At 42.3% G+C, this 21,473-nt stretch overlaps 1 protein-coding gene across 3 annotated transcripts in view; it reads right to left on the reverse strand.

Moving 5' to 3' along the window:
• SEPTIN7 (septin 7) overlaps positions 1-19,441 on the reverse strand; it is a 122,762-nt gene extending 103,321 nt beyond the window's left edge. For 2 of the 3 annotated variants that reach the window (XM_075921751.1, XM_075921749.1), the window contains exons 1-2: positions 19,423-19,441; positions 14,356-14,458 (exon numbers count right to left, since the gene is read on the reverse strand). In XM_075921751.1, coding sequence (XP_075777866.1) covers positions 14,356-14,365 — 10 coding nt within the window. In that variant the 5' untranslated portion in view covers positions 14,366-14,458; positions 19,423-19,441. Of the gene's footprint in view, positions 1-14,355; positions 14,459-19,422 lie in introns of those variants that run through there. The other variant, XM_075921750.1, reaches the window with a different exon arrangement.
• Between the last annotated feature and the right edge of the window lie 2,032 nt (positions 19,442-21,473).

Below are 21,473 nucleotides of genomic sequence, written 5' to 3' on the forward strand. Positions count from 1 at the left end.
ATTAACCAATAAGTGGGGGCAGGCTACAGTGGTCCCCCTAACAACAAGAAGAGGGTGCTCCAGTCTGTGGGCTCCTGCAGGGGGCCCTAGTGTGGCTGCTCCCAGGTACTAGTTAATCATTCCCCAGTAAGCATCACCTGGTTAAGGGTGACTGATGCTTTCCGGGTAACCTGTTACCTATTCACGTCCCTAATAGTTAGCTGGAGGAAAGATAGTGCCCTCTGTCTACAAAACTGGCCAAAGAGGACATATCAGGCGTGATAATGCCTTTCAACATTTTGTCCCACATCCCCACAACTTTAGCATATAACATGAACAGATTTGGAGACCCTCAATGGGACAAGGACATCACACAAACATTATAGTACAGCCTCAGGTACTAACAAGTGGACAACCCAAGAAGCTGTCACATGCAGGGTAAGTAAAAAGCAAAAACAAATCCACATGGCATCATTCCCTCTACCACTAATGCTTCCTTCTGATAATGCCAGTAGCTGGCCCTTTTGGGATGAAACCAGGGGAGACAGACTATGAAGAGGCAGCTCACAAAGTTCTATTTTAGTATGGTCTCTGTTGAGAAAATCAAATGTAAATAGCCAGATGGTCAGCTTCTGGCCTGGCTTTATAGCCAAGCATGCAACAAGGTTAGTAAAACTCAGATCAGTGATGGGTATTTGGCAACCAAAAATGCACCAGTAACAGAAATTTATGAAATCCTGACTACTGAAAACACAGGGGAAAAAAAAGAGGTGTGTACTTATCAGGCACTATATGCCAAAACTGCAGAAATATTGTGGAGGGATGAAAGACTCAAATCAGAACGAGAACATTTCACACAAATATGCAGTATGTCACTGATCACTGGGAAAAGATTCCAGGATGCTGGTCCCCCACAGATCAGGATTATTGCTGAAGATTCTGTAAGCAGTTTACTGGAGGCACAAGTACAAGCGAGATATCAAGCTACATAAATCAGTGCATTAAGGAGGCCCAACTTTTATATCTGTACCACCACCTGGTTCATTTAAAACCTTAAAGACAATAATGCAGATGAAAAAGAAGATGTGCAGCAACACAATACAGGAACACTCAAATGATGTTCAAACACAGTGCATATTTGAAGATCATTCAGCTTTCAAACACATCTGAACTTCATGAGGCATGAAAATGGCATGCTATCAGCATTCTGGATGAACTACACTGATATAGCTGATTTGGATGCTCAGAGGCCCAAGAGCCAGTGAGCAGCCAAGGAAGGTAACTGACTTCTTCACCTAGTCCTGGTAAAAGCAGAGAGATTCTGGTGCTTTGCTTAAGACAAGCAGAATTATGCAACACATCTGTTAGTACACTACACACAAATGACATGGCTAGCAATAGAACATCCTGAGGTGTTCAATTTTTAAAAAAAAGTCTTCTCTATACAGATGAGGTCAAACCACTGTGGATCAAGTCAAAGCAACCGTCAATAAAGCACACAGACAGCAGCTGAGAGCAAAGGATTCAGTCTTACAGATGAGGTAGTGTGCAGGTACTTCCTAATTGCAATGGACAGAAGTTATTTGTCTTAGGAAAAACTCAGGCAAACGAAGGTCTGGACATCTGGCACGTTAGGATACAGAGAGATGAAAGAGACAGTCACTGATGGATACACTGGAAAAGACTTGGGTCAATCCCTTTTTAGAGATGAAGGAGTTAGTCTGTCTCCACTAGTCCTATAGGTGTTTGAGGGGATCTGTTGCAACAAGAAAGGAGAAGGTCCATATACAGCATGCAGAACACGCTAGGAACAGCAGCCAACTCAGAAGTTTTATGACATTCAGCCAAAGCAAAAACTGAAGACGTGCAGCAACAATACAGAAATCCAGGAAGAGATCATATTAAAAGCAGATCACAAGAGTTTTGGGCCATATGCTTTTGGTAGCAACAAGGAAGAATCTGGGCATGAGGGAAGTGTTGTGAAATGCCTTAGGGCTATTGCCTGGGGCTCCAACTTTGAAAGCACCAAAAGGATTCCAGGCCTGGCAAGGAATCTTGAGAATAAAGAACAGCAGCAGCTGTCAATACCTAGTCATTCTGCCTGCATTATAGATGGAAAAGCTCTTGCACAGAAAATAAATGTTGAGAAATGAAACAGTGATCGGTCAGTGGATATCTATGTCAGCCTGCGAGACTGGAACTATCAGTGGTAAGATTGATATATGATCTTGGATGCCTACTTTCCATCTCCATTAAAAATTCCGGAACAGAAACACAGATCTGTCCCTGGAAAACTACTGAACATTATATCTTGCCAATCATGGAAGCCCAGTAATCCTGGATGCTAGCAAGATTGCTGTCATCAAGTTATGATACGATTAATCAAAAAAAGCCCCGTTTTTGGGAGAAACTAGGTTAAGAAAATAGTGAGACATGCCAAAAAGATTCTAACAACCTTAGCCAGAGAAGGGGCATCAAACTTTCTGAACTCAGTCTTCATGAGACAGAAACGGTGATTTACATGCAAAGTGTGCAAGGAAACATGAATTATTATTGTATCTGAAGACAGTGATGTGGTCATTCTTTTCCTCTCTTCGGGGATATCAGCAAAAATTTGTGTAAGATACGATATAAAAAAATTTCTCAAAGTATAAAGATGTAAGCAACCTTGGGAAACTATGAAAGAATGTCTGAACAGACATGTTAGGAACGTACGTGTTGACTGGCTGTGATCGTTAGCACATTTTGCAGGACTTGGTAAAGTGACCAGCCTAAACTGATCACCAGAGAAGAGACTCTTCAGAGACTAACAGAAGAGCTAGGACAACACCAGACCTTGTCTACAGATCTTTCTTCATCTGTGGTACTTAAAACAGCTTGGTCAAATATCACAGAGGGGAATGAGCTAAAATACCAGCTGTACCATGCTAAAAATAGAGATGCTGAATCTGATTAGCTGCCTCCACAAAAAGACTGCCACTAACTTCACACTTTGTGCCAATTACCAGGCTGTTGTCTGGTAAAGGAGCCTGGCCAAGTATCCTGTCATACTCAGCCTAGAAACAGGACATGGCATGGACATGGAGGAGGGTGAGCTGACAACAGAACAGATGAAAGGCTCACATACCCCTGAGGTAGTGATGCAGCTGATGGCTTGGAAATACAATATAGACCAGTGGTCTCCAACCTTTTTACACCAAAGCTCACTTTTTAAATCTCAGAACAGGCGAAGATCTACCACCCCGCCCCTTCCTTGAAGCCCCACTCTCTTTATTCTCCTGTCTATCACTTGCTATCCCCAGCCCTTACTTACACACTCTGATAAACACTTTATTTTTAAATTATGCGATATATAAAATTAAAATCATGTGTTTATAATTATGAAATAAATGGTCTGTTTTTTATTCATGCTATTTAAATCTAAAATGAAGCATTTATAATTATACATTTTGTGGGGACAGAGTGCTGCAGCTGGGGGCAGGGGAGAGGGAACAGGGTGCTGGGAGGGCAGAGGACAGGGTTCTGCAGCAGGGTACAGGGTGCCAGTGGGGACAGAGTTCTGTAGCTGGGGACAGGGGAATGGGGACGGGAGTGGGGACAGAGTTCAGGGAATGGGGACAGGGGAGTGGAGGCTGGGGAGCGGGGACAGGGTGCCAGTGGCAAAAGAGTCACCTGCATCTGCCATCTCCCAGGATTCTCTCTTCCTCCCCCTCCTCCGGGCCCCCCGTGGGAAGCCAGCCCATGCCTCCTCCAGGCCCCCCGTGGCGCAGGGAAACCCAGAGCATGCCTGCCCCAGGGCTAACCCCCGCCTTCCGCGGCGGGGCCAAACCCCTGCAGGAGCCTGCCTCAGGGGCAAACCCCCCCATTCCACGGCAGGGCCAAACCCCCATGGGAGCCTGCACCAGGGGCAACCCCCCACCCCTCCCGCAGCGCGGCCCCTCCTGCAGCACGGCCAACCCCCGCGGGCACCTGCCGCAGGGCCAAACCCCCCCCTCCTGTGGCGCAGCGCGGCCAACCCCCTCCTGCAGCATAGCCAACCCCCACGGGCACCTGCCCTGGGGTCAAACCCCCCTCCCACGATCAACAGGTTGGTGACCACGGATATAGACCATGAATTCCCTATTTGTCAGTGCCTTGCAAATGGATTCAAACATTCCCCAGAATCGAGGCCACAAACAAGTGAGGATATGAATGATGAGTGATGTGAAAGTTAACACATTCCATTAAGACTTGGAACGTTAGGTTACCAAGCCTACAATGATATAAAATGGGTATGTAACTCTTGAACATTATGACAAAACATACAACATCAGTAGCAATGAAAAAGCTTCAAAAATTTGATATTTAGATGGTCAAAGTGGTTTAATTATATATTTTGTCAATTTAGATTTGAAATTAAGGTCTTTAACATGATATCAAAGTACTGCCTCCTGGAGGAATTCTGCACACTGTGTGGGACACAGGATTTATATCTTCCCTCAAAATTCCTTGATTACCCTGTAGCAAGTGAGCTTATGGGAAACACATACCTCTTCCGCAACAGTTCAGACATGTTTGCGGTCTGGGAGGTAAGGAGGAAGGCTGGACATGAGTGTGTGTGTGTTCAGGGAAAAGAACTTAGGGAATGGAGCTGGGTGTTTCCCTGCATGCAAGAAAGAGAGAAAGAGAGACTGTTCCTTATTGTCACTTTTGCTTAATGCTGGGCTTAGAGGCATAGGGCTCTATGATGCAGGCTCTGTCCCTGAGGCAGAGTAGAACTGCAATATCTAAATAGCCAGGCTGCTAATGTTTAATTGTTCCCATTCTTATGTCTACAACTTTCAGGTGTTTTCACCAGTGACGGTGAAGCAGTAAACAAACAAACAAACAAACAAAAACACACCACACACACACTACTGGTTTGTGTACTCACTTCTCCAGGCATCAGTGTTTACACATTTCCAGCATTTCTGTTGCAGATAACAGAAGCACCTTAAGGGCAGCTATCCCACAGTGCAGATCTCTTTATTTTGATGAAAGGTCTCTAGAGAAAGGGGTGATCATGGGGACACCCTGGGTCCCAGCGTAGTCCTCTCACCCCAAACACTGATCAGCTTCAGTAGCTCAACATTGCGCCAACCAGGGGATTATTTGCTCTGCGGAGCAGCCATTGTCACCTAGGCAGATTAAAGTGAGCATTTGCCAAGAAAACATGAAAGCGAGTTTTAAAGTTCCCATGACTTTTAAGTAAGAGATGGGTGGGTGTCAGTGTTCCCTCTAACTCATTCCATTCGTGAATGGAATGAGTTGTGTCATGTGCACCAATATTGAGGTCATATGCTCGCCTGCAGATGTGTGCCATCGCAGCACGCACCAGTTACTACCAAAAAACTTAGATGAAATGATATTTGTAAATGGTTATGAAGAAAAAAGGATACTGAAACAAGGGTAAAATAAGATGCATAACTTTAAATGTTTATTTAATATGAAATCAAATAAAATTAATACAGCAGAATTCAGTAGCCTTTTGGTATCTTATTTAAAAACTGCCTACTTTTGTTGTCTTTGCCAGAAAAGTAGAGTTGAAGGCACGGTGGGCAGGGATTGCGTTGGGATGTTGGGATAGATGTTTCACATTGTTTTCAGCGAATTGCTAAATGCTATTTTATGGACTCTCTCGTGAACACATGCACACATATTGCTCCCTATCACTTAGGAAACAGGTCCCCCCCACCCTCCCAATTTTTCAATTCTGTTTACGTATCTCAAATCTGTCAGACAATTTACTGGAACTGCCTAGGACTTTCTTCTCCAGCTGCCTGTAGATTTCCCCTTCCCCATACTCTAACGAGCAGCCAAGCAACTGGAACTAATTGGAAAAGAGAAGGGGGAGGAGGAGACTGGGAGGTGCCACCACTTTCACTCAAAGCAACCAACCATGTGGGGCTGGCCAAAGGAGCAGCAATGCCTCCACTTTTATTCTCCCTCAATGACTCCTCCCCCTGACACCAGTTTACCATTTCCACTTTCACTTATCTACCCAGGACAAAGTAGCTAATTAGTGGAAGCATATTACATGGCTCCGCTAATGAGGTGAGCAGATCTTAACTGCTTCCTGTGCAGCCATGCACTTTACAGGGAGGCATAGTGGGTGTTTGACCAGCAGCTCTACTGCTCTGAATTCATGAAGAATGGTCACCCTACACCAGGCCTGGGCAAAATACAGCCTGCAGGCCAAACCCAGCTCACCAAGCCACAAGATCCGGCCCACTGATGCTGTGAGGAGCTCCAAGCAGGCTCCCCGCCTGCCTCACCCCACCCACATGCTGCTCAGAAATGCAGCCATAGGGCAGTTTCACTTTAAAAACTGAGCCCAGAGGGGAGGGGGAAAGCTTTAGCTGTTCCCGCCCCTAGCACAATTCCATTGGCCAGCTTCTGGTCAGAAACTGGCCAACAGGAGCTGTCTGTTTCAAGCATAAGGGGCCATGAACCATAAGGGGCTCTCAGTTTTTCACAGAGTACATGGCTGCAGCCTGTGCGGGGGTGAGACAGGCAGGGAGACTAATTCAGGAACAGGCTGCTGGCTGGTAAGTCTCCTGGCCAGAGCCTGCCTCTAGCACCCCAGCCCCTCCCTCCCCCAACCCTCTGCCCCCTATTCCACATACCCATACCCTCTCCCAGATCCAGCACCTCAATCTTCTGCCCCAGATCAGTCAATTCCTGCCCTAACTCACAACCCAAACCCTGTACCCCCTCCTGTACCTCAATTCCCTACTCCATGTCACAATCCAATCCCCTGTCTGTACTTCAGTCCAGTTCCCCAGGTCACAACTGCCTCCTTCACCCAAAAGCCTTCCCTTTACCCCAAGCTCCTTTCTGCACCTAAGCTCTATCCCAGACCCTGTACCTCCTCCATTAAGATCATTAAAAAGTGAGGTCCTCAACCACTTCCCATATTCTTGGAGTAGCTCCCCTGTCAAAAATTATTGCCCACCCCTGCCCTAGGCACTATGGGATATTCTCAGGAGGCTGTAATCTCTTACACATCACCACAAAAGCATCACCAGTAAGAGCTGAAAGCCTCTTGTGCAGGAGGTTTTGTTTTTGCGGTGAAACTTCTGAGTTTCACCGCAAAAGGTCTTTTCAAGTATAGACACTCCCACAGTACTTGCTCAAGAAGAACTTTTTGCTCTTTAAGGGTACGTCTAGACTACATGCCTCTGGCGACATGCCTCTGGGATGAGGCATACCTGGGTTGTCGACAGCTCCCTTTGATGTCGGCAGGGGAGCGTCCAGACTATCGCGCTGAGCCGACAAACAGCTGATCAGCTGTTTGTCGGCTCAACGCGGCAGCCATGTAAATTTAAATGAAGCGGCGATTATTTAAATCGCCGCTTCATTTTACTCTGTCTGGTAGCCTAATCTACATGCCTCTGTCGCCAGAGGCATGTAGTCTAGACGTACCCTAAATGGCAAGTGTAGACATGCCTTTATTCAATTAATTCTCCTTTACTTTACCAGTGTGGTGCAAGGAGCCTTACTGTAAGAGACAGTAACGGAATCCTTAGGTAGGAATTTCTGTGGGCTCTCTCATTTTCTTCCTGTGTGCCAGAGGCACAACGGAGTTAGATTACAGCTCACGATCTATTTTACTTGTGCATTTAAAAAAATGCACGGCAACAATTAGCAAAACTGCACAACTTCCTTGTGTGAAAGTCTGAGCCCTTTAAAGGGACATTCTACTTTACAGAACACAGAACACCAAACACCAAAATAAAATTTAATATAACCCTGCATTTTTATTTACAACTAAAATGCAGGATCTTGGTTACTTTCATGTGTTTTAAAAAGAAACTTTAGCAATCCCTAATTTGTAGTAGTTTAATTCAATTACCTAAATAAGTGAAGCCAATGTGATTATTTTGACAAAATATGCAGAATTTTGGATTTTTGATGCAGAATTTCCCATAAGTCAATATTCTTTTACTTAAAGAACAATGTTAACTATAATATGTTCAGTGTTTTCCATTAATGTAAGTTATTATATTACAAATAGCTGCTTTTAAGGAATTTTTAAAAAGTTCAATTCTAACCTCTAAACTACTCTGCAGGAAGGATCACTAACTTTCTATCCATCCACTGACAGAGCTATCAAAAACGCTGAAAGATTCTGCCCACCTAATGCTACCAATGGACTATTTTTAGGGTTTAACTTATGGATTAGTGAAAGCGTATGAAGAGACGATGAGTATTGTTCATATTACAACTGTGAGATTCAGTTTGTGGGATGCTTTTATTCCTGACAGACTTAAACCTCCATTTCAAAGACTTCCAGCAGAGAACATTAGAGTTTATATTATTATTTTAATATGCTTTATGTCTTATGCCCAAGAAATAAATGATGTACATCTAATTTTTGTTGTTGTACACGGAACTGAAATGTGATCCCACCCATTCAATCATATAACCTTGCAGGATTTAACCAGGATATCATATCTCTCTGCTAATTTTTTGCCTAGCTTTCCATGCAAATGCTTTAATTTCAGAATAAAACAAGTGGTCGGTTAAGGAGAACTATTTGGGTTACTTTGATTTAGCTTATTTTTTTAGAACTATTCTGAAAGAAAACAATGCAAATTTTACTGTTGGGGAAAATAAATATTCAAACAATAGATATACAAGTGAACCAAGGTCAAAAACAGTTAAAATTAGTGATTTCTTATAAGTATAAAATAATTACATTTTAAAATTAAAATGTTACTATAATAGAACGTGGAAAGCTTATACAGACCCTATTTTCTAATTATATATATTTTATACTAAAAACTGCAATGTGGGATGAAGTTATTCTCAGCTAATGCAAGCTTGCATATTTTAATGCAATATTTTCTACAACCTCAAAAATTAACTCTACACTTACAGAATTTGAAAAAAATGTTTAACTGGTTAACTGGCCATGCTGTGGGCAAGTGGCTGCTCCAGCTAGGACCTGCAATGCAGCACCATAGGGGCGCTGCTCTGGGTAGGCCAGGAGCCAGTTACCACGTCAGCAAAGTGAAAGTGAAGCATTCCAACAGCAGCGCGTTCCTACATAACAATGAAGGCCTCACCATCCTGACAACAGATTTAACTTTGCAGGTTATGATAACATCACTGCATGGTTTACACTCAGGTCATATTTGGAAGACTCTCTCTGCAACCATAAGCATTTCAACATTTTAGATGAAAGATGAGATTCTGCAGAAGTTACAGCACTCAAAAGATTCCTACCCATGCTGGGCAAATGGAATTTAAGATCTTCAGTATAAAGCGATTTAATTTATTTTTAAATGTCTTGCATTTAAAACGTATGACAGCTTGACATATATGCAGTTAAACTGAACCGTGGATCTTCCCTACTGAGCAATCAATCAGAAACTAATCCTATGAAAAAACACCTGAAACGCTTGCTCTACTTTACCAAAATAATGTTGATAGCCTGGAATGATCTGTTAATCTTATAAATCTCATCTTCGCACCAAGACAGTTAAAAATGATTAGCTTTACCTCTCTCAATTTGTAAATTAATTTTACAGAAAAATTGTAATCCGTGCTTTCAAATTTGCAGAATATATGAAAGTAGTCATTAGACCCACCAGCTTTGTAGGCCCTAAGCATGATCTACTGTATGGTTCTTACATATGTATAGCAAGCCCACATTGTCTTTTTCACTCCAGAACAAACCGACAGGACACTGACTTTAAAGCAGCTATAAATAAAATATAGCAAGCAGACCAGCATTTACATGAAAACCCATTCTTACAAATCAACATGCATACATGGGTGAGGCAAAAAATAAATTTTAGACAGACTTCCAGAAGGCCATTTTGAACCATGAGTCAACATTTATAATATCCCTTCTTTTCTTCATATATAACTGGACATGAACACGCGCACGCACGAGAGTTTGTGCATCTGTCCACGAGTCCATCCATTGAATAACTCCTAAAAAGAAAGAGCTAAGACCACCCAATTTAGTATGTAGCTTCCTAGCACATTCCATTTTACTTGCGCAACTAAACCCTGACCTTGTTTTGTTAGGATAAAAGGAATGGGACAGTTTTCCGTTACATGGAAAGTGAGGGGTCTGAGAGCAGGGACAGTTATGCTCTGCAATGACCACTGGGAGACAGCGAGTGCAAGGGCAGTTATACTGCTAAGTGATTACAGGGGGGTGGCTGCACCAGGAAGAGTTTGGCCAGTTGGGATTCTCCATATTGCCAGCAACCTGCCCGGGGAAGTGGCAACCCTAGCCCCAAACTCCTCTTGCCGCCACCCTGGGTGGTCCCGGTAAGCTACTCAATCTCCTGTTCTCAGCCTCCCCGCCTCTTGGCCCGCTGCCCTGACTCCTTCACCTCCACACCCCTGAGCAACACTGGGTAAATCTTCTAGTCTAAATATATTCAAGTAACATGAGTTGCTCAAGTTTCAGAATTTTATGTTAATCCAACATTCCATTGGTACATTTTCTTCTTTACTATTAATCATTTACATTGTGGTAGTAACTAAATGCTTCAAATCGAGTCAGTGTTCCCCCCATACTAGACAGCATATAAGTGAGTGATAATCCATTTGTTAAGGTTATTGGAATCATCGTAATAGAGTTATTAAAAAAATGCAATGTTGCAGTGGATTTATAATCATCTTTATGTTTAAAACAGATACTCGGATTCTTTCATGTTTGGAAGGCCCAGTGGAATTGCTCTCAAATCTAAGGCTTTCCAAATGCATGGCTTCAAAATCTCAGAATGAATTCCTCCCCGCCTCATATTCTATTTAAAATGTCTTAATATATTTCAGAATTATTACAGTAGTACTTAACTGCTATAAGTATTCCTAATTGTATTTAGGACCAGAAATGTTAAAGATGATTTACTTTTCTACCACAACTAGTCTAAAACCTTCCTACTCTATTTTTTAAACATTCTGTTTCAGAAGTCTTTTAAAAAGCTCTAATTGTTTTCTACTGAGTGATGTGGCAGGAAATAGAATGGAAAATATGCTGTAGCTGTACCATATGAATTTCTGTACTGTTACACATTAAATACTAACCTAGTGTTACAGGGAATACGTTCATCAAATCAAAGACTAAACTTCTAACATCCAGACTAGATTAAGTCTGTGAAACACCTGGCAATTTTTATCATCATCTCATCAAGGAAATAATTCAAGTTTCAGAGAGCACTTATGCTCTGTGCACTATAATGTATTCACTTCCTGCCAATGGAAGTTCTGATCATTTGCCAGACTGGAATGTGAGTCCATGCTAGAAAGTACAAAGATTTAATACTAAAAACAAAGTCAGTAATTTCAAGAATTGATTCTTAGTTTTCAGGTCAACCTAATGCAAATCTAATTTTTAGACTAAAATTTCATAAAAAAATATTGGTCATTAGTTAGCACTTTTCTGAATATATCTGCACTGAAAATTGCTTTAAAAAAGATTGACATGAGGAACAGAGCTTGTTGGTTCATACATATATTAGGGATGTAAAATCCCATTTAGTCAACCAGTTTCACGTTAAGTTTAACCAGTTAACTGATTAAATAGTGGCGGGTGGCATGGCCATTCACATTCCTAGGACATATTACACTCATTTACTGTTTACCCCTTCACAGCCCTACTACAAATTACATGCACAAGCTAGTGGCTTAACAGCTTTATTTTCCATAAGAAACACATTGAAAAGTTAGTTTCAAAGTACAGGCAGTCCCCGGGGTTATGTACAAGATAGGGACTGTAAGTTTGTTCTTAAGTTGAATCTGTATGTAAGTCGGAAATGGCGTCAGCCGCTGCTGAAACTGATCAGTTTCAACCGCGGCTGAATCTGGACGCCAGTTCTGACTTACATACAGATTCAACTTAAGAAACCCAGGCGTCCCCAAGTCAGCTGCTGCTGAAACTGACCAGCGGCTGACTACAGGAAGCCCGAGGCAGAGTTGCTCTGCCTCGGGCTTCCTGTAGTCAGCCGCTGGTCAGTTTCAGCAGCGGCTGACTTGGGGACGCCTGGGGCAGAGCAGCTGGGGTGCTGCTGGGTTGCTCCAGTAGCACGGCTCCTCCGCGCTACTGGAGCAACCCAGCAGCACTCCAGCTGCTCTGCCCCAGGCGTCCTGATTCAGCCACTGCTGAAACTGACCAGTAGGGGCTGAATCAGGACGCCTGGGGCAGAGCAGCTGGGGTGCTGCCGGGTTGGTCCGGAGCGGCGCTGCGGGACCAACCCAGCAGCACCCCAGCTGCTCTGCCCCAGGCGTCCTGATTCAGCCACTGCTGAAACTGACCAGCAGCGGCTGAATCAGGACGCCTGGGGCAGAGCAGCTGGGGTGCTGCCGGGTTGGTCCGGAGCGGCGCTGCGGGACGAACCCGGCAGCCCCCAGCTGCTCTACCCCAGGGGTAGGCAAGAAAAGCCTGGTCTGCTGGGGGGGGGGCACTAGCTGCACCCCCCCCCCCCAGCAGACCAGGGAGACGGGGCTGGCGGGACCGCCCAAGTCCTCCATGGCTTTGCTCCGTCTCCCTAGTCTGCTGACCTGGGAGACGCGGAGCAAAGCCGCAGAGCACGCGGGCAGCGGGACAGTCCAGGTGCGCCTGGGCTGTCCCGCTGCGGGCGTGCTCCGCGGCTTTGCTCCCCGTCTCCCTGGTCTGCTGGTCGGGAGACGGGGAGCAAAGCCACGGAGCACGCCCGCAGGGGGACAGCTCAAGCGCGCCCGGGCTGTCCCGCTGTGGGCGTGCTCCAAGGCTTTGCTCCCCATCTCCTTGCAGACCAGGGAGACGGGGAGCAGCTTTTCTCGCCCCGGAGGACGGGGGCAGCGGACTGTGGCACATCTGGGCGTCCCGCCGCTCCCATCCTCCGGGGCGAGAAAAGCCCCGTTCGTAACTGCGGATCCGACATAAGTCGGATCCGCATAACTCGGGGACTGCCTGTAGTAGCCACAAAATAAGCACATCCCATTTTGAGTGAATTTATCAATCTTCACTTCTCAGCAACTACAAATTTATGAAGAGTCTTTGTACAGCATGATTATTTTCTGAACTCGCCCTTATTTAAGACCAGTGTGACTAGTAACTATAAAAAAATCATTCATTTTCAGCAAGGGCTATGACAGAACGGAGTTTTGTGCTTTGTGACAAGTTATGCAGCTAAGTGCATGTTTATAGTGAAGCTTTTAAATAAGCCCCTAACTCCAAGTATTTTATTCCAACACACATTCTTCATTTATCTGAACAATGATTTGTAAGACCCAATTTGATCTAAATGTGTGTAACTCAACCAATGTGTACTAAACTTGTGCACAGTCTCTTATAGGGACACAATGACTACACAAGCTAGTTCAATTGAGCACATAATACTGAGAACTTGTAGCTTGATTAACCATAAAGTAAATGGAAGTATTGATGAACAATGACAGTTATTACAGGATGCACCTCTTTTAACATTCCAAATTATTACAGTACATTGTTTAACACAAATTTTTTTTAAAAAGAGCAAAATCTTAGGATGCCAAGCAGATCTTGATCCACCTCAGGATTACAACGTCAAAGAATGAAGGCAAGCCAATACAGCAATCTACTATAATATTTGAGTTTGTCTGTGTCAAGAACTCCTAAACAGTAAGAACTAGGACTACCAAATTTGGTATACAGCTTCCTCTTATAATTTAAAGCAAGGCAAAGGTTTGGTTGTGCAAGGACCCTTCCGGCAAGCACTCTTTCCCCTTTCAGCAAGCATTCACTAAGCAGGTATAAAAGGGATGCACTCTCCTCTCTCCGTTGTTTTAAACTCTCTGAAGTCACTGGAAAAAAACACTACATCATACACTACATAGGAACCAGAAGTGTTTGTTTACATTAAGGTTTGGATTCTGTAGCTCAATTCTGGTGCTACAGACACAGGACACACAGGATCCTGATTACTGATGTTCAAGAAGCACAGACTTTCAGATCCTTAGTTGAAGTTATTCCATTGACAACTAAGCATTTTTTTACTTAACTGAACACACAAGATGCTGAATTCTAGATATTAATGACTTCCACTACATCATTTTTGCAGGTACTTCAGTAGATCCACATTAATATTTCCGCATAGACTAGCACAACACTGCCTCTCTGCTGACAGCTCTTAATCTTCCCCATTTTCTTTCCCCGTCTACCCTATGTAACATAACAAAAATGAATGCTCAACTGGACTGTATGCATTAAAGCCTTTAGAAATGTGTCACATTTTTCAAACAAAAATGGTAAAAAATATGCATAATAATTAACGTACACAAAATGAGACAACATACTAATAGCTGAAATTTCAGTTACTCTACATTCTTTTGGTGAAAGTGAGCCACTAATCAAATGCATAAAACAAAACTCACCTACTACCATGAGTGTGAATTCAAACCCTCTCTTCACAGACTTTCTGTAAACTTGATTTGGAAGATTTGCAAATCCCACATATCCTTCAAGGTTCTTCTGTTGCTAATACAAAAACAAAGGCATTTAAATAGTCAAAAGAAATGCTTGTAATTTTCCAATACTTCAGACTGCTCTTCATTAGATTTTGGTATCTGTACAACTATTAGTGCCAATCCTACTTAAGTCAAGATGTTTATTCATTAAAGTGTAGACAATTTAGTCAACTTTAGAAACAGGCACAGGACTGGAACAGGGAGCAGCCATGTACTGTTTACACTGGAGGTGTGCTTAAGTAGAGCTACACTATTGTGGCGGTACTGGTGCAAACTCCCAGTATACATAGCATTGCAACAGTGTTAAAAAGTGACTTAGGCCATTTTGCCAGTACTATAGACTTATGTTGGCAGTTACATTGGTCGGAGTGTGAAGAGTTGTGATCTCAAACTCAATCAGCTAAGTCAACAGAAGTTTCTACTTAAACTGCAATTATACCAGTGAAGATAAATTTTAATGGTACAAAGTCTTTTGCTTGTAAGAGGGGGGGGGGGGGGAGGCATGATACTGGCAAAACTATGCTTTGCATCAGTATATCCAGTGCTTTTTTTGCTACGGTATGCCCCGGGATAGCGTACCGGCACCTGTTTTCCCCATCATACTTTAACTGAATGGGATTCCCCTCTGGCATAGCAGCACCTATTTTCTGAGGCGGTTTGGTTCCCAATGGAAGCGTGCTCGGGACACGCAGCTTGGCTCTTAAAGAGGCTGCAACTGCATTTCTGCCCCCACCACAGCTTTTCTCCCCCACCCCCCATTCCCTCAACAACTTTGAGCCCAGAGTACCAGCATCTTTTTTCTTACAAAAAAGCACTGAGTACATCTACATACACACTACTGATACAGGAATACAGGTAAAGTAGATAAGCAAAGGGCTGGTAAAGTGCTCCTAATATAGACATGCTCGTCTTGCCTCAGTTTCAGACTGGGCTACATTGTGCCAAGTCACACCAGTGCTCCACTTCTACATGTAATCAGCACTAGTGCAGCTACTTTACTGCAGATATGGCATCTATCTCCTTTTCCTCACTAGTAGTTCAACAGGACATATGTGCTGTCAGTACTTATTTTGTCACCTATTAATAAAGGCTTTTGCAGGTGCTTAATCCTACTTTTTCTTCAAACTAAATCAGTCTCTCTCAACTGACGGGCCACTTGCAGCCCAATCACACAGCTGTGGCACAACACCTCAGGGCCATATAATTAGTACATATGTGGATGTGGTCCACATAACTCAGGGAGCTGCATATGAGGCACAATGTTACCTATGTTGAGAACCACTGATCTAGACCCATTAATAGCACATGATGATGATGCTTATCAGCCACGGGGACATTTCCTGCTATTGCTTTAAAGCAGGGATGGGGAACCTACTGCTCATGGGCTCAATCCAGTCCCATGGTAAGTCTCCAAGCATTGGTACTCCAACACCCAAGTTGAGTGAGTACATAAGGTGAGGCTTCTTTCTTATTATTTGTCTGACTCCCAACTGATTTTGCTATGGGTCAGTAACCCCAGACTGAAAAAAGTTCCCTACCTGTGCTGTAAGGGAGATGGTGAGCCACTCTAAGAATACGATAAGTAGTCAAGGGTCACACTCTTCAATGATATTAATGGAGGAGATGCAGGATGGATGGAAGCTAAGTGCAAAAGGGTGCTTGGGGTAAGGAAATAGGCTAAAGGAGGGTGTGTAGGACCTGGGAGGGAGTTTGGGTGAAGCAGGGGTTACAGCAGTGAGGGTACAGAGGGTTTTGGTTGCATGGGGTAGAGGCGTGGGGAGGTGGAGGAGGAGGGATGAGAGGTTATGGGGAAGCTGCAGGGGCTATGTGCTTCTCTAAAGGCTGCGATCCTGAGAGGTCAGGGGAAGGGGGGGAGGGGAGGAAAAAAAAAAAAAAAAGAGAGTACTTTGCATGCTGCCTATACTACAAACAGGTAGCTCCCATTAGCCAGAAATCCTCCAGGCCCACAATATTCAGAGAAGCACATGATCCATGCAGCCTGTTGGTCTGAGTGGCATATGGGGAAGGGGCAGGCAGGGAACCTGACTGAGGTTCCTGCTAGGTCCTGGGATGACTCCAGTGGCTTGGTAGGCAAGATCAATCCCACATGTCCTATTTTGCCCATCTTCTTTGTAAAGGAATAAACTAAGTGATTGGGGGAAGAAGGGGAAAAGGAGGCAGCTCTGAAAGCCAGTTCCATCACACTAATTGGGGGGAGGAAAAGAGAGTTTATACTTTGATAGTAAAATGCAAAGCCCACCCCTATCCTATACGGTAGAGTAGAAATTGCTTGATCCTGGATCCAGCTCCCACTAGGACCAGGACAATAAAGCTCCTTCATGCTACCCAGTAAACAAGTCTTTGACAGACCTGCTGATATGAAGAAATCCTATGAGGCACAGTTATTCCCCCACAGTTATTCCGCAGAGAGATCAAGAATCCTGTGAATCTTTGTGCTCCCCCAAAATAGATAAGAAAAATTAAACACAACCTATACTGGACTACTTACTACTTTAAAAACAACAACAACAACAACAAAAAGTCACCTTTGGGTAAGAAAATAACACTGTCTTCAATACATGAGAATAGTAATGGTAAATAAGTGAAATGTCCGAGTAGTCAAGCATAGACCTCTCCAATTTAATTGGAAAAAAAATCATGATGAATTTTTAGTGACAGGTTCTCAATACTGGAACCCACTTCCTCATCTGATCCATAAGTACCCAGATCTGTTGATTCTGCAAGTGTGATTTTCTCAGTTTCCCTTTCCCGTTTTGAGCTGTAAGTCCTCAATTAAATTATGTAAAACAAGTCTACATTATCTTGCAAGAACACGATGCATAATCTTTTTACCAACTGTTGCAACTCAATGTAGTCCCAAGCAGTTCTAAGTTATTAGTGTTGCCATGCTCTTGCAATAATACCCTGAGCTAAAAATCTTTAGCTGCCGGAAGAGTGCTTCAGTGCATGTGCAGCAGACATTTTGTAAAATGGGTTGGACTACTTCAGTTTAAGAAGACCAAAGGCAGAAGCCATTACTATATACTGTAACTCATCAGTTTTCATTTTAGGAATATGGTTTACCATGTTTTTAAAGAGTGTAAGTTAAAAACTGTTCTACAGTGCATTTCACACTTGTACTGTCTTTGCATATCTTTAGTACTGTCTGTGCTCAGTAAAAAATACTGCTGTAAATCATTACTGTAATAAATTAAAAAAACCCTTACCTCATACACACCCTAAATCTCTAGAGGAGTAAATTATTTTTAAAAGCCATTTACTCTACCAACTTTGCTTTGATTATATGTAGTGTTGTCTTTTTAACGAGAGTGGATAAAAAGTTACTTACATTATATACGTTTATTTTTTAAAAGAAATCTGTTTGTAATCTATTACGAACATTTAAAGATATGTTGCATCAGAGAGGTCTCTCTTTAAACAAACAGTGCTGCTTTTTCATTACACAAAAATGGGGAGGCAGGCGGAATATCTAACTTTTGAGGTTAACTCAAGTTTATTAGGTACAGCACACCATCCACTATATTAAATATTATTTCCAATCTTTAAAATGGTATGAATATTGGTATTCATATGTTTCCAGACGTAAATACTTTGTTAGCTCCACAGAAAAGTTTTTGCCTTCATTATTTTTTGTTTCAATTTTGTTTCAGAAGCAAAGAATATTTCCTTCACTTCAACTAGTTAAAAGCTGAGAAGTTTTCCTCTTCCAAACTAGTTAATTAAAAACTAGGGGAGAGGATGAGATACACCAGTTCTACAATCCTAAGTGATACAGGACCAGATTTTCAAAGATGTATAAGTACCCTGTGAGATTTCCAAAACTACTCAAGCAGATTAGATGCCTAAACACCTTTGCAAAGTCTGGTCATCAGTAAATTTATTAAGTCTTAAACACAAAACAAATCCTAGAAAAAGTACTTAAGAAAAAGTACCAAGAAATGAAGGTAATTTTTTTTTTAAAGAAAACTTAAGCACTGGTTTGATGCACTTTTATTAAATTCTAATTTCAAATCTGAATAAAGCTTGACAAATGCTGAATAAAAATTATTAAAGAAACACTGCCTTCATCATTTTCTACCATCATAAAACAAAATCTGAATAAATGCATGGTAAGCAATTTAATGGATTGAGATGCAAAGACCCAGGGGTTAAGGTACTCAAGCTACAATTTTCAGTGTCCTGGGTCTCATCTTGCTTGTTCTCACTCTGGAAAGTTACCTCCAGTTCACCGAGGTGTAAAACAGGAACATGACCCATCAAGTTATGGCAGTCAGAGACAGTGAGGCATAATGCCGAACACAACATTCTCTTGCATACCACTGGCTACGAAACTAATGTGCCTTAGGACTCTGTCTTCACTACTGGGAAGTTATACACTTGTGCAACAGTTCTTAATTTAGTTGGTTTAATGAAGATCCACTAAATAGATAGCAGAGCACTCTCCAGTCTACTCTGGTATTCTAACTTCCTGAGAAGAGTAAGGTAGATCTCCCACTGACGCAGCACAATGAAGACACCAGGGTAGATAGAGTCAGTCATGTCAAATCAGCTACAAATAAACATCTTCGTGGTTCTACAGATTACTGAAAACAAACTTCTTTTGGAAAATAATCAAATGTAAGATGATAAAAAGTAAATTTAATTCTAGGTTTCATTATTAATTCTATTTTGCATTATAGGACTTTCTACTTCCCCACAATTTAGTAAATTCTTAGCTTTACAGTTCCTCAAATGGATTTTAAAAGCTGTTTTTGCTACTTTATCACTGAAGTACTTCCTTGCTGTTAATTACATCAGTTGAGAACATCAACTTCTAAATACCTACAGCAGCTTAAGTTTTTTATCCTGAGCTTGATTTTCATTCAACTGTGTTTTGTGAAGTTCTAGTTCAACAGTTACTCTAGCAAACCACTGCTTTTTAGTCTGTGTTATTGTAAAAGTAAAGATACTCACAGCTACTTTGTAAACAACATATTTCCATCAGTTCAGTGTTCCAGGTATTGAGAGACATCCAACAGGTAACAGTAAAATGCGATTAATTCCAAGCATTGCAATGACAGGTCCAGCAACATGTAGAAGAACAAAGCAAGGAGGAAAAATGTAAAGTTACTTACATTTGCTCAACAATCATTTTAACAGTCAACAGAATTTATAATTTGATTTAAAAAAGTGTTTATGCCACTAATACAGACTATACTAAATCCATACAAACATAATTTGACCTCCTTGACTATATGATGAAGATGCAGTCTTAGTTCAGGAACACATACTATTTTTTCCAATACTACCACCAGGGATGCTATAGTTAAACTGTTAAAATTAAACTGATTAACCTGTTAATAGATAAGCTGATGCTTACTGCAGAATGTTATTGGTTAAACTCTGCCCCACTCCCAGGGAGGAGGCTTAATTTCCCCCATGGTCTTTTCTGTGGTACTCTGTATAGCACTGTGATATTATAAATCAAACAATATCTTCACAAAACTCCTGTAAAATGAGGTGATATCACCCCAATTTTACACTGGGAAAACGGAAGCACTGAGATTAAGGCCAAATCAAAGTGTCCATTACTTTTGAGTTCCCAATTTAAGACATATGGCCTGATTTTTCAGAATATTTAGCATTTTTATTACATTTCACATGTTCAAATAAATAGCTCTAATTAACTTCACCTATAGTCATGAGCATTCAGCACTTGTGTTGAATTAGATGCCCGGAAAAAGAGGAACACAGTCAGTGGCCATGAGTGGAAATTTTGGCAAGTGACCTACTTAGCAACACACAGCAACTCTATGGCTGAGGCACAAACAGAATCCATTTCTGCAGAGTGACATTTAAGTTCCTTGACCACAAGACCATCCCTTCTCCTCCTACCATTCTCTGGCTTATTCACTGAACCCTTCTGCAACAAATGAGGTAGGGGGTCCTGCAGACACCTTTATTCAACATACAAGCCTAACAAAGTAACTCTCAGGGCACTGAATGAGGGGAAAAAGTAGTATCTAAAGGCTACCATAACACACATTCAGATGTGTGCCAAACTGAAGCTTCATAACCCCAATTCTAGTGTCTGAGAACTTGGCTTATTAACCATATTTTTGAAATGTAGTTTTTATGTTTGTTCATTTTTTAAAAAGGGGGACCGAACATGCAACGCCATATTTACCCCCTCTATGAATTAAGCAGCAGGTTTGGGACTATTTGAACTAACCGAGTAACTGGCAGTAGGGATGTTAGCTATGCAGTAATAGAATAGTTAACTAACAACATGAATTCTTAGTGGTTAGTTAACTACTATTTAGTATCCAGGTGTGAGGCCAGCAGCCAGTTGCCTGAGGCAGTGGAGTTGGGGGGGGATGGACGGACAGACCATGATTAGGTGACTAATTTAACCAATAAGCCTAAGCTTATTGTTTATATCCCTAACTGGTAGCACTCTCCAAGTGAACGAGTAACTCAAGGGGGATGAGACACACTTGGCTACCAGCTTTCCCAAACACCTGTTGACATGAGGAATATGGATTCAATTGCATGGGGGGGGAGGGAAGAGGTGCTCTTTATTGATTATAAATGTTTTGTGCCATCCTTCAAACTTGTCTGCACCTCTGCTTCTATCCACCCACTGCCAGTTCTGTGTGTCAGTCATTCCCCACCTCTTCTCAAACTGCATTCCAGTTCAGCTGCTACCTCTTTCACACTACCTGGACACCAGCAGCAGGGCACAGGAGAAATTCTCTTGACTCTCAGTTCTACGGCCTGGCACCACAGTGCTCCTGATACCTCTCAGCTACCAGAAGGAGTAATTGCAGAGAAAGTCCTATTTAGCTCCTGCAGCCCATAGACTGGGGGTCACACTGGGGGTGTTAGCAAACAGTCTGAATGATACACAGAACTTTTTTTGAGAAGTAGCATGCTCAATGTTGAGAATCTTTTGGGAATTTACCTGTCAGTGCCCAACACATCTTCACTGAACATTATGAACTTCATATTTTTTAAGAGGCTTG

This window comes from Pelodiscus sinensis, chromosome 2, assembly GCF_049634645.1.
Source record: "Pelodiscus sinensis isolate JC-2024 chromosome 2, ASM4963464v1, whole genome shotgun sequence".
NCBI lineage: Eukaryota > Metazoa > Chordata > Testudines > Trionychidae > Pelodiscus > Pelodiscus sinensis.